The sequence below is a fragment of the Vanacampus margaritifer genome, chromosome 15, assembly GCF_051991255.1.
Source record: "Vanacampus margaritifer isolate UIUO_Vmar chromosome 15, RoL_Vmar_1.0, whole genome shotgun sequence".
In the NCBI taxonomy this organism is placed as follows: Eukaryota; Metazoa; Chordata; class Actinopteri; order Syngnathiformes; family Syngnathidae; genus Vanacampus; species Vanacampus margaritifer.
In genome coordinates this window covers 11,736,142-11,749,971 of record NC_135446.1, presented here as the reverse complement: position 1 = coordinate 11,749,971, position 13,830 = coordinate 11,736,142, and the positions used below count along the sequence as shown (strand labels likewise).

Below are 13,830 nucleotides of genomic sequence, written 5' to 3'. Positions count from 1 at the left end.
CACCACCCACAACCTCCCTGTCCATCACTGGTATCAGTATCAAGATGCTTAACATGTTGCCTACACATGTGTATATGAGTATGTGTCCACTACAGTGTTAATAGGCATACCAATCCAAACATTTACTTTTAGAGTACTTTATAACATGTTATAGATTTGTAAACATGAAAACAATAAGGGGTTTGTAAAATGATTTAAAAATAATAAAAACAGGGTACCGGTATATCTTGGTGTATTGAGCATAACTTGGGGGTGGAGGGGGGGTCTCATGGGCCCCACATGAGTTTGTTAAATCAGCACAAGCATACAATACAATACAATACATTTACAATCTTGCACTTGCCAAAAGCCATTTCTGACAGAAAACAGTTCTGGACCCCTGGATCACACAAGATCAAACACCAAAGTGTTGTGTGCTCATTTGGAGTTCAGTTGTTTTTCTTTGTATGTGGAGTTGGTAGAGTGTGATTTCACCTCTACATGGGAAGATAACATTTCTCGATAATTGCTGGTATTTGAATAAAACTGATTTGACACTCCTGAGTACACGCAATCATGGATGCTGTGTTGGAACAAAACAGCAAACACATAGAGAACCCTGCAATTGCCTGGCTATCTGTCAAGAGTCAAGCCTGTCTTTTCCAAAGTATGGGCTTCACTTTTTACAGTGTGAGGTCGATGGCATGTAATCCAAAGCTTTTTTTCGTCAGGTTGTCTAAGTAAGCGCACAACGTAATCTGGGATAGTCTGCACAAGCAAGGCGTTTCAGAAATTTGATACATGGTTAAAGTCTGAAATTAAATTGAACGAAGAAGGATGTGTGTTCCTTTGGATGAATAGATAAAAACTCACAAACCCAATGTATAAACCCATGGACAAAATAGTCGGTATCCTATTGAAAGGGGGGGGGGGTGAATCACAATGGTCACTTAAATGATAAAGGTCTGCTGCCTATTCAGAACGTGGTCGGTGACGTCGGTCGTCTGGCGTCGTGGGTCTTTCGAAACGCAGTCAGGCCGTGGGGCAGCGGGTTCCTGTTGCAGTGGATTCCAAACACTGAGACATGATGGAAAAAACTAAACGTGACAGATTTGTTTTGGTATAGCTCATACAGAGTGGACATTGGCTATAGTGCCTTGTCATTTCCAAGATATCCCACACTCAAAATGTGTCCAACTTGTGACTCAACCAATCTTCTTGAGTCCAATAAATATAATTCCACACCATCATCAAACCTGCGCACAGCTAAACAGGTCAGCTTTTTCCAGGAACCAAACTGCTGCCAAGCCTAGCAAAAGTCAAGTGGTGGCAAATCCTGCGAAGGTACCAGGACAAAACGACATCCAGCGGGCGGCCCGACTATGGCACTGTCATCCTGCCATCCTCCTCTCGAGCCGATCCAGTTTCTCCAGATTTTCTTTCAGAAGTTTGGAAGCGGGATTGAGACTCAATGCTCTCTGGTAGTACATCCGGGCTGCTGCATAGTCTCCCTGCAGAAACGCAATTGGACACCCACACACACACGCTTATACACCAGAGCCTAAGTTTAACTAATTTGCTCTAAAAAATGTATAAATATGTTCTATTTTAAATGTTTGAAGTGTCCCAAAGACGTATTTATGTTTTTTTTTTTAAATGCTAGAGCATACTTTGATGCAGCCTCAACCGCAATGAACGGTTGAAGAAATGGTAGTTATTATGCAAACGGCCAGCAGGTGGCAGCAGAGCAAAGGAGATCAACCCGGGCCATGTTGGATAAAAAAAAACTCATTTACCCGGAGTTCTAAAAAGATTTGTGAATAATGATAAAACTTAATAAAATAATATATATATATATTTTTTTTTTCCTGATGAAAGAAGAGACTCTACTCTTTCTTTTGGTAGGTTCCATGTTTTTATAGCAAAATAACACAATATTCTTTGGGCCTTGCAAAATACGGCAAACTCCAGTAAAACAGCCGGGAGTGAAGGGGGTTGCTTCACTGAAAATGTCTGGGAGTGAATGAGTGAAGTGTTTTTTATACCTTAATATGTTGAATCCCTCCCATGTTCATCCAGGCTTGCGACTGATCAGGTTTGAGTTCCACAGCCAATTTATAGCTCTAGTGAGTGAAGTAAAACACATGACACATTCAAGTAACTTCTTAACATAGAATAACGTGAACAGAAAGTCATTGGAACTGGAATCAGTGTGAAAGAAATGACAGGGAAAAGAAAGGTGGCCCAGTCTAGATTAAAAGAGACAAAAAGACTTGAAGAGTACCTCGAAAGCGAGCTCCAATTGGTTGATCTCTCGAAGCTGGTTTCCTTTAGAGAAATACAACTCTGCTCTCACTGCGAGATCGCTGGGATTCTGCTGGAGAGCGCTGTTGAGAGCTTCCAGAGCCTGAAGCAAACGCATCATTTCAATTACATAATTAACACACAGTACAGCAAAAACATCAGATGGTCGGGTTCAAGAATGACAGCAGTATTTTCTAGATCAGTTTTTTGGCACTGACGACGATGGTGCCATTGATTTTGCTCTGTAATGCTCCAGTTTTTCTGTTACATGCTAAGCTATCAAGAGCCGGTAGCAAAAGGTAAGCTAATCTTCGGTTGTAGCCTCAACTAGTGTGTACAATATGTTATATGCATCGTAGACTTTTTGAGGTTTAGTGGTAGTTCAAGGCATATTTTCGTGAGGCAGCATTCTTGGTGTAAATTGTGACTACTGGCATGTCAAAACAACATTATTAGGTATTATTATTATTATACATTAAAAAAAAAATGGGAGCAATGACTAGCCGACTATCAAAACAGTTAAATGGTGCCAATTTATCACCGTTCTCTTTATCAATTTCATTCTGTGCTGTGTTCTGCTGCATGACGGAACAACAGAAAAAAACATCCATTCCTCACTGGCAGTTGTTGTATACACAATATTGGGTCATTTTATACACTACGAATGGTTGCACCTATGACACCCAAGAAGACATCTTGAATGGAAACCATGCTCAACTGTTAGTTGAATAATTTAACATTTTACAGTACACACCTGCGTGTGGTTGCCGTGCTTGCTGTAGATGGAAGACAAGAGGCGGTAACATTCAATGCATCCATTCCCTCTGGAAAGGATGTTTCGTGTCATTTTCTCTGCCTCTTCTGTATGGCCAGCCATCACTAACACCTGAGCCTGGTTCGAATCATAGACAAGCAATACGTCAATATGCCATTTAAGTTCATTCACAATGTGTTGACTGTCTGTTTTAAAGTTATTGGTTAGATCAACTGGATCCGGATTATGAGAGTACAAATTCTGATCTAATCATCTTGATATCTTCATTGAAACACAAGGTTCGACAGCATGCTGCCAAGTTCTATCGTGAGATGTGCTGAAAAAAATTCTGTGTGGTGCGCTTATGTGTATGCTAACCAGTGCCAGCCAAATGTCGGTGTTGTCTGGCTGTAGGCTAACAGCTTCTCGGTAAACATGCAGGGCTTGATTGTAGCGGCCAGTGTTGTAGTACAGTGCCCCAAGCGGTGCCAGGATCTCCACCTTCCTTGTCACTTGAAGTGCCCTGCAGGCAGCGGTCAAAAGGATCATGGTGACCGATTACAGTTCCTTACTACATATTTGTATTAGAGTTATTTATTGTTATTGTGGGAATGCTGCCGCGAAACAGCTCCCACATAATACTTCAGATTTACAACGTTCGAATTTCAACTTGCTTCAAAAATTCACGCCTTCCGAGGTATTAATTGTCTGATTTCACATTAAAGTATTAGCACAATTTAACTTTATATATCAACTTTTCCCCATTCATTTTCAATGGGACTGACATTGATTTTTTTTCTATGTCCCACTTTTGAATGATTTATTTTTTTGCTTTTTTTCCATTGGATATCATTAGTTTCACTTTTTCATCTAAATGAATGGGGGGTACTGCATGCCTAGGTGGCGCTATTGAGTTTTTTTTCTCTTTCATATCATTAGTTCCACTTTTCCATCTAAATGAATGGAGGGTACTTTCGGATAACACTTTTCCATATAAATGTCAACTTGTTTCAAAAATTCACGCCTTCCGAGGTATTAATCGTCTGATTTCACATTACTTACAGTATTCACACAATTTAACTTTATATATCAACTTTTCCCCATTCATTTTCAAGTGGGCTGACATCGATTTTTTTTCGAAGTCCCACTTTTGAATGATTTATTTTTACTTTTTTCTATTGGATATCATTAGTTTCACTTTTTCATCTAAATGAATGGAGGGTACTGCATGCCTAGGTGGGGCTATTGAGTGATTTTTTTTTTTTCATTTTCTCTTGGATATCATTAGTTCCACTTTTCCATCTAAATGAATGGAGGGTACTTTCGGATAACACTTTTCCATATAAATGTCAACTTGCTTCAAAAATTCACACCTCCCGGGTTCAAGTGTTCTTTTTATAAATTTATCTTTCAACTACAATCAATACTTTGTAATTTTCACACAATTTATCTTTCAATTTACTTCATAAGCATTCAGCTTTCAGCATTCCCACACAATTTCTGGCAAAAATTGCACTTAGTTATTTGCACTTGTTTATTTGTTGTTGCATATTTTTTTGATAACAGTTAAGGAAGAAAAAAAAACTATAATCAATCCTACCTTTTATACCAGGATTCTGCCTCTTTGTTCAAATTGGAAGAGCGGAGGAGGCGGCCCAGGTTCACCATGGCAACATAGTGAGCTGGTTTGAGTTGAATTGCCTGCTGATAGTGAGCAGCTGCCAGCTCCTCCTTTCCTGTAAAAGGCAAAAGCTAAGTGGGAATCAACAGTTTTTTTTCTTCTTTTGAATGTACATAACAATAAAGGTGACCTTACCAGTATCCACCAGGAACACTCCATAGTTATTATGCAGGTCTGAGCTGTCAGGACAATTCTCTATACCTTTTAAATAAATTTCCCGGGCTTCAGTATAGCGTTTCTGCCAACACATGTAGATAGAAACTAGTCAGTTGTGTTCGAGCAACGTGAATGTTCACATAGTCGACCATTTACACACTTCTTAGCATGGGGCTGGATCAAGGCATTTTATTCACAAAAACACTGACAGGAGCAAGAAAAGAAAAGAGGAGACGTGTAGTATAATAAATCCATCTAAATCTTTACTTTATCTCAATCTGAAGAGTTAAATAATTCTGGAAGTTTGCACAGCGCTAGCTTCAAAGGAATTAAAAAGTATAACATTCTGACAAACGCATATCGCTAGCCAGGTGTCAAGCTGCATTGCATTTGTTACAATTCAGAGTCTTCAATAAACCTATGTGTGTGTGAGAGGAAGCCAGAGTACGTGGAGAAAACTCCCAGAAGCACTGGGAGGATATGAAAATTCTGATTCTGGACTGTAAGGCAGACATACTTACCAAAAGTCCACCGGGCTCCCCCTCCCCCCCAAAAAAATTGTATGTTGGAATAGTGGCTCGGAAAGTGTATTGTTACACTGTTTTGAAGAGCCAAACATTTGACTATTATATAATATACTCTTGAATACGTTTCTCAGCACTCACACAAGAAAAGTTTTTGAAGCACAGAAAAATTTTACCTGGTCAGCATAGAGTGACGCTAGACTGGAATAAGCATCGGCGAAATGTGGACCATAGTTAATGGAGTCTTGCAGCAGTGTCTCTGCCTCGTTCTCCTTGCCCTGTGACCTAGGTAAGAACATCCTCATCACAATTAGGTCCATAATCATCAGCTAACTTTCACATTATTGCAAATTCCCCACACACTCAAAGTGAACTAATTTGGTTCTTTTTGTAACGAGTAAAAGAACAGCAAACTGAATAATATTAAATAATTTCCCTCCCCTGATGATGAACACCATATCCCAAAGACAAGTTGACTTTTTTTTTTTTAAATGAAGGCACCTGTAATGGCTATACAAATCATTAACAGTAGCTCCTTTGTTCATTTTTGTGTACTATATCCGCATATGAATAACATTAACGCTACTGAACTAGAATATTCAATTTCGAATCGCTATTGCCACCTACTGACGAAAAATGAAACTGCACATACCGTTCTTCAGTACACACCACGCACATAACGTCACATCCGCAGACAGGGCGCGGGAAATTCTATTGGCCAGAGGCTTGCAGGAGTACCCATTGGCCGCGTTTCCACCGCAGGACGTTCGGGTATGGGAAGGGGTTAGGGACTTTCACAGGAACCGTCCTCTCAACCGGCCCACTTGTGGCTGTGTCTCCACTGCGAGCTATTTCGCGACGTCACGAGTTTCTATCGACACGTAAAGGCCGTGCGACGGTTTTTCCCGTGACGTCACCCAAGCACCGCGCCGACGAAAATCACAACGAGGAAAGAGATCAACTTTAGGTGATTGCTGTTTTTATCTGCTTTTTATTTTATGTACTTGGTGTGCATGGATGGTTTGAGTGAGAGGAGACGGCGGCAAAGGATTATTAAGAGAATTGTTTTTGTGGAAGAGACTCAAGCCGAAAATGCATCATCGTCATATGATACATTTTTTATACTAAATAATTTTTAGACAAATAGCACGAAAGTGCAATCGGGAGTTTATCGGGCCGGCGGAGGACCTACCCTTGAGTAGGACCTCCACTCGTCCCCGTAAGTTCCTGTAAATGTGGCCCGGTTGGGAAGACTCCTGAAGTGGAGACATGCAGATACGGGGCTGGCCCAGTTAAAAGTTCCTGCGGTGGAAACGCGGCTAGTGTGAACAGCAAAAGTGTTAATCTACTAATTAGAAGGTATTTCAGTCACAAATGGTCAAATAAAAAGCTTACTGTAAAGTTATTTTGGGGAAAAAAGTTCTATATTGCAGCTTTAAATAAATTTACCACAATAATGTTATCCATCATTTTTGGAAGGGGAACATAACTGCCTCACAGTAACCAAAATTGTTGCAACTGTAGATTTGAGTTCTCCTTGTGCTTTTGTGGCTTTTCTTCCTCACACATTACAGTAAATACATGTCAAGTTAATTGAAGACTCAAAATTGTCCATACGTGCGAATACTGGTGTGAACGCTTGCTTGACTCTATGTGCCCTGTGACGAGTTGAATAAAAAATGGCTAGATGGTTCAGTGGAGGGTAAATTCACATAAACTCGCATGCTTTCAGTTACAACTGACTTGAGGAGGTTTCCTAAGTTGAAGAGTGCTCGATTATGCTGTGGATTGATGTCCAGTGCTCTCCTGTAGTAGCGCTCAGCCTCCTCCGGATTGTGTGTCAGAGTGCCGAGATTGTTCATAGCGCTGGCATGGCGGGGGTACAACCTGAAAATGAAGGTCATTTTCGTGAAGTCATATTATAGGAAAGCAGAATGGAATAGTTTGTTGAACATGTTTTCGTTTCATTGTTGGACTGTTTTTTTGTGGTCCAACCTGGCCTGATTTGGCCTATGTGGGAATGAAATTGTGTTCAAATGTTTGTGAGCAAATTTCTGTTGTATTTTTGCAAATCAGACCTGAGGGCAATGGTGTAGTGGTAAATAGCTTCTTGGTGCCGACTGCTGTCCTTTAGGAAGTTGGCGTAGTTGTAGTGGACTTTGGCATTGTGGGGTAGAGTCCAGATACCGGAACTGAAACAAGACCAAGAGGAATAATTATCATTTGTAATAATTTAATCATATTACTTGCTGATGGGTGTTAACTCATTCACTCACAGCCATTTTCACTGAAGCAAGCCCCTTCGCTCCCGGCTGTTTTACTGGATTTTGACTGATTTTGCAAGGCTCACAGAATATTGTGTTTATTGCCATAAAAACATGGAACCTCCCAAAAGAAAGATTAGTCTCTTCTTTCATCACGATTTTTTTTTATATTTCTATCATTAGAATATAGCTAAATTTCATTATTATTCACAAATCTATTTAGATATGCGAGTAAAAGAGATTTTTTTCCAACATGGCCCTGATTGATCTCTTTTGCTCTGCTGCCACCTGCCGGCCGTTTGTGTAATAACTACAATTTCTTCAACCGTTCTTTGCAGTCGAGAGGCTGCTTCAAAGCCTTCTGTATGCTCAAGCATAAAAAAACGTATAAATACGTCGTTGGAACACACAAAATAGAACGTTTTTATACGTTTTTGGGAGCAAATGAGATAATAACTAGCAGTAGCATCACAACTTTCTCATGATTGCATGATGCGCGGAAGGAGTGACTTGAGCAAAAATGCAAGCTAATAAAATCCCTGATGATTTTTGAAAGCCCCAATGATACTATAGGTTGACTTTCAGAGTCTGTGATACTGCGCACTTACCTGAAAAGGGCCTCCCTGGAAAGCCAGACTTTGTTCTGCTGAACAGTTTTCCAGGAAAAGAGCAGTAGCAGCAATAGCATGAAGGCACTGAGGACTGTGGTGCCAAAACGGCCCACCAACGATAAGAGACGACTGAGGCCGTGAACCACCAGGATACAGTAACCCATGCTGCAAGGGTGGAGTTGGAGGGCAAATTCAATGAATTCAAGAAGCAAGAGCAGAAAATGCAAGCTGTTTCTAAAGACTGTAATGGAATAAACAACAAGCCAGGCATACTCACCTTGGCATGTAAAGAACCCTTTCGGCCACCACAAATCCCACCCTGAAGAAAAGGTTACTTGCGGGAATGAAAGGAAACACCAGAAACAAGAGTCCCATCAACACCTCTTTACGCTTTTGTCTCTGGAATAAGACAACAGAGAGACAAAATCAAGTAAAAAGTGAAGTTTCTCTTCCCCTGACTTGATAGCGTGGCAAGGGTCCACAAAATCTAATCTTAAGTCAAAATGTGGATTTACCTGCAATGAATGGACGCAATGCAGACCGAGAGCGACCGTCACGACAGCAATTAGCACGGTGGCCATATTGCGAATGTCGCTCAGCGACTCTACAAGAGGGATGCTGCCCACTTGCCAGTCGTAGCATAGCACGACGGGGGCCAGCAGCAGCCAGGTGTTGAAGTACAGCAGGTAAGAGTAGGTCAAAATTCTGAGGAGACAAAGACATAGAAAGACAACAGGGGTCAGCAACCTTTTTTTTTCATGCATTTTTTTATGGATATATTATAGTCTTTTTCGGGATTTCTTTTGTTTTTGGACATTTTATGGTTACTTTTTGAACATTTTCTTCCCCGCCTATTCTTAAATTAATTTTCGGAGTACTTGTGGACATTTTATGGTAATTTTCAGGATTTTTTTTTGTGATAATTCTGTAGTTACTTTTCAAATGTTTTCGTTTTTGCATTTTTTATTCAATTTTCTGACTTTTTTTTTTGCAATTTCATGGACATTTTACGGGTTTCTGCTTTTTCACTTCCTTTTTGGACATTTCAAGCAAATTTTTAAAACATTTTCATCATCCTTTCGTCTCTCTTTTTCTGACAACTTAAAAATGTTGACATTTTTTTAATATAAAATTTTTAAACCAAATATTTAATTCATTTCAACAATATTTTATCTAGAAATAATAATAATAATAACTCATTTTTTTCCTTAAAAAAAAAAAAAGAGATCCACAGGATTGGGACTAAAAAGCCAAATATGGCTCCAAAGCCGCAGGTTGCAGACCCTTGAAATAGAAGAAATTGATGAATAGACAGAAAACACACATTGCGATCATGGGAGGATTTAAGATTGAAGAGAGAATGTAAACGAAAGCAATTTTGTCACAATGGTGACATTGTATTGAGAAAAATGCTGCAAAGTGAGTGAAGGTCAGCTGCTACAGGAAGTAAATAAAACTGACTTAAGAGTTCAAGAAACACACGTCTCAAAATTCTCCTTCATTCTATGATGGAGTGAGTGTGTGTGTGTGTGTGTGTACCACTGACCTAGTCAGCAAGTGAGGTGCAAAGGAAGCAGGATTGTCTTGTTCAGAGAAAAGAGGCATAGAACCTCCCATTAACCATAGTCGGACTGATACAATGGCCACTACCTGAAAATGGGCAAAAATCATTCATTAGTACCTCAAACATGAGACCACCTGCTACGTTGTGAAGGACATGCTACAGACAAGATTAAATGTATAATAAACATTCATCATATTTAATTAAAAAAATTTTTTTTAAATGAAATGAACACTCACATAGCTGGAGACAACACAGGCTCGTTTGATGAAGGGTTTCCAGATCTGGAGAAGTTGTCTAAAGCCAGATCCAGACAGGTGCCTGCGGAACAGAGAAGAATGGTCGACATGGTGTGAGCCATGAAGGAGCGTGAATGCAAAATGTTTTTCGTGCTTACCTGAAGAGAGGCTTGCCGCAGAGGACCAGGGCATCGTAAAACATGCAAACCCCGAACACGGTGATGCCCGTCTCCTTCACCAACATGGCACAGGTGCCCAGCAGCAAACTGATGAGCAGAGAGCCTGCAGATACTGTTGAGGGTGTCGAGTCTTCAGATGTGTTCATGCCGACGCTCCTGAGGGGAAGACAACACTCATAATGTTGGCGTTTTTTTTTTTGGGTCGCCTAAGTTTATCTGTACTGACCATTTTGTACTATCAAATTCTTCTTCCTACTGTGCGTTCATTTATGTCAAAGGTGGTTTGAATTCACCTTACCTTACATAGGAAAGGAACGCTAGCAAGAAGAGCAGACAAGCCAATAGATCGGCCCTTCCCACTATACCAGACACCTGCAAGACAAGACACACACGGGATTTAAAAATCACCACAGAAAAAAAGTTTTAAATGTTCCCGCTTCACTGACCTTGTAGAATGCTATACGAAAATATTACAATTAACGACAGTAAATTACTTATCCAAGTCCGTATCCTTCACTGAAGAATCTGATTGGTAAATACTGTGGTGCCTTGACTTATTATTATTATTATTATTTTGTAAGCCAATTATTTAGTTAATTAGGTGCCACTCAACTGAAGTGAAAGAACACAAAGAGTAATCTATTGTGCAACCTCTGCATACTTAAAAAAAATAAAGTTTACCAACAAATAATGCTTGGGTTCACCAACTACGTTTATGTATACAGTTACTACTTAGAGTCAAATAAATGTACTAACATTTTTGCATGGTGAACACGAGTCCACTTTAAAATATATATATATATATTGTGGGGTTTACCAAATATTTCAATTTTAGGAAAGGGTGGGGAGATTAAAAAAAACAAGCCAAAGAAAAATACAATGGTAGCTATTAGGGGTGATACATTTTTTTGTGGATGCATTGTTTCTCGAAAAAGCCAGAACCATAACTTCTGTGGTTATAGCAAACAAGTTGTAATGAAACAAAATCTTGCAGCGTTTCTTTAAACAGATGAATAATCAATTCATTTTGTGTCAAAAACGATATGTAACCCCAACCGGTACATTTTGCAAACTGTGTTGCATTCCACACGACATGATGTCAAATTAGGTTACAGACTTTGATTTCATACAACTTTGCATGTGATATGACAGGTGATTATAATTTGTAATTGTATCCGTCGTGAACTCACAGCCTCGGTGTGCACGGGGTGCACAGCAAACAGGACGGATGCGACGAAGGCCAGGTGTGAGTCTTCAAACACACACCGTTCACACGTGTGCATCAGCATACAGGTTACAGCACAGTGCAGACACACGTTGACCATGTGGAAGTACAGAGGTGTCATGCCACCCACGAGGATATTCAACCTGATAGACAAAGAGGGGGGATTATACAATAAAAAGGCATTTTTGAAATGTATCTGATTTATTTAAGGAGCTGCTCTGAATATAAAAAGTCTACAGACCCCTGTAAAAAATGTCAGAAGACTCCTAGAACGTGCGAATTTTATTTGGGGTTAATCAGAGGCAATTTATATCTTCTAACTGCAATTTAACAAGTATGCCTGTTCAACAGAACATGACAAGAGTAAATCCAAACCACTTGATGATAGAATAAAATACAAATAACGCAAAGTGGTTGGGAAGTGGTGTTGCATGATTGTCATAGTGAGCGTCGATTAACGACTTGGTGAAACTGCGGACTGATGTTTCGTTCAAAACGAATGTAAAACGACGACACACTAATGTCAACACTATTCAGATGACACCAAATGAAATACGACGTTGTCCCTGAACGAGTGAGGTGAACTTACTTAAAGGTGAGAATGCAAAACGGTCTGTAGGATTTGTGGCTCGAATTGTCCGACATCTTCTTGCCCCAAAAATCGTTCGTGAAGATGTTACGGAGACTGGAGCTAGGTCGTACGTCTGGGTTGTTGATAATCGCCCAAACATCGTCGTGCACCAACTCGCCATGGATAGAGTTGCTGTAACATAACACGCACAGTGTGACCAAAGCCGCGCAGCGACTCGCAGTCCACCCCGCCGGCTGTCGCACGGGGTTCGATGGATGCTGGGGGGTGTTTCGCTCCCTTCCCGTGGATGTCATGTCAGCCCTGGTTTCTCCAAAGGCGCATTTGGGGTGCGAATTAATGTGCGGACAGATTCGTCCATTCCGCTAGGCTGGGAGTGTCCGTGAGAGTGGTGATTTTAAGAGGACAGTTCGTTGCCTTGTGCTGCCTTCACGTAAAAAGCGGAAACGAGAAACACAGGTTAGAACATGATGCTTTTGAACTGCATCTGACCCCTTGTTGTCGTTACCAACCTTGCTAGTTACCTATTTGAAAAAAATAATAACTACTCGGTAGCGGGTAAACAATTGGAGTTTTCATTTAAATATTCCGTGACGCTGTGTTCCAGATAGGGGAGAAAATAAAGAACAAAAAGGGCGTTGATTATATGACTGAAATGTATGTAATAAATCAATTTTATAATTCAAAGTAAAGGCGATGAGATAACCAGCACTTGGTTGTACGATTAACGTGTGAACGGTATTCAAAGTACTTAGATGTACGAGTTGGAACTGTGTTCGGGAAGGGCACATTTAAAAACCCGCCTTCACGCATGCGCAAGTGGTTGTGACGGAATGCCAGTGAGTGAGCAGATGTAAAAAAACAAAAACAAAAAAACACTGATGTTCTGATGTCACCCGAACGAAATATAAGCACATTGTGGGATTATAGTTGACTCAATTAATATGGTTAATCTGTTATACTGATGCAAATGTTGGTATAATAGAACACAGAGGTGACAAAAGGACCTAAAGCAGCAAACTGCAAATGAAATACATTCCACCCCCGTTATTCGCGGATGATAGGGACCGGGTCGGCCCATAAATAGCGAATCCGCGTATAATAAAAGCTCATCAAAATGCATTATTTGACGTTAAGACTAGGGCAGACATGTTTGATGGTAGCGCGAGCTAATGGTTGTAGTGGAGCATATAGATACCTTAAATGTTGCCCAGCTGTCTGAAGTTAGGAGACATCTTTGATGCTAACCGATCAATTCGATCAAATCAATCAGAAGTCCAGGCCTGAGTTTTGTTTTTGTTTTTTTTAAATAAAGCTGCTGAACCAGTACTCAAAAGCGATGTCCGATCATTTTAATTAGTTACTTTTCAATAAGGTTTCACTGATCACCAATTTTCTTTTTCTTTCTTTCTTTCTTTTTAACAGAGGGTTACCATCAATTTCCTGCAAGTGTGTACTTAACATTTGTGGAATTTAGGATGGCGATGGGTCATTACAGAACACAACATCGTGTTTAGACGTAACGCTGTCGCCATCTCCTGGTCAGTATGAGAAATGCTGTCAGTGACAACTTCCGGGAATCCAAAACAAATAAACACAAATGTCCTTCATGTGGCCAAATGCTTTTGAGAAATAGCAGGCTAATTACTGCAAACCTTAGAAACAGATAGGAGGTTCAATATAGGCTAACTGTGATCCAGTGCACTCAATTTTGTAACGAAATCTCAAAATAGAACAGTTCATAAACTCTACGCTAATGTTGTG

General features: G+C 40.1%; 1 protein-coding gene across 1 annotated transcript; it reads right to left on the bottom strand.

The window, feature by feature from the left end:
• Window positions 1-121: 121 nt before the first annotated feature.
• On the bottom strand, window positions 122-12,480 carry tmtc1 (transmembrane O-mannosyltransferase targeting cadherins 1). Its single transcript, XM_077543977.1, has 19 exons — window positions 12,067-12,480; window positions 11,443-11,620; window positions 10,551-10,624; window positions 10,232-10,408; window positions 10,074-10,155; window positions 9,820-9,923; window positions 8,789-8,978; window positions 8,551-8,672; window positions 8,271-8,438; window positions 7,477-7,590; window positions 7,142-7,285; window positions 5,575-5,683; window positions 4,854-4,956; window positions 4,638-4,773; window positions 3,416-3,560; window positions 3,038-3,175; window positions 2,264-2,386; window positions 2,025-2,102; window positions 122-1,490 (listed from the first exon to the last, which is right to left on the bottom strand). The coding sequence occupies exons 1-19, from the start codon at window positions 12,360-12,362 to the stop codon at window positions 1,371-1,373; spliced, it is 2,601 nt and encodes an 866-aa protein (XP_077400103.1). The 5' UTR covers window positions 12,363-12,480; the 3' UTR covers window positions 122-1,370.
• Between the last annotated feature and the right edge of the window lie 1,350 nt (window positions 12,481-13,830).

Bases quoted from the DNA above. Each gene is read 5' to 3' on its own strand.
- tmtc1 (XM_077543977.1), bottom strand. From the start codon at position 12,362: ATGACATCCACGGGAAGGGAGCGAAACACCCCCCAGCATCCATCGAAC. The intron at 11,621-12,066 runs GTAAGTTCACCT...TTTGTCTATCAG, and splicing joins TTTTGCATTCTCACCTTTAA to GTTGAATATCCTCGTGGGTG. The intron at 4,957-5,574 runs GTAAAATTTTTC...ATGTGTTGGCAG, and splicing joins CGTCACTCTATGCTGACCAG to AAACGCTATACTGAAGCCCG.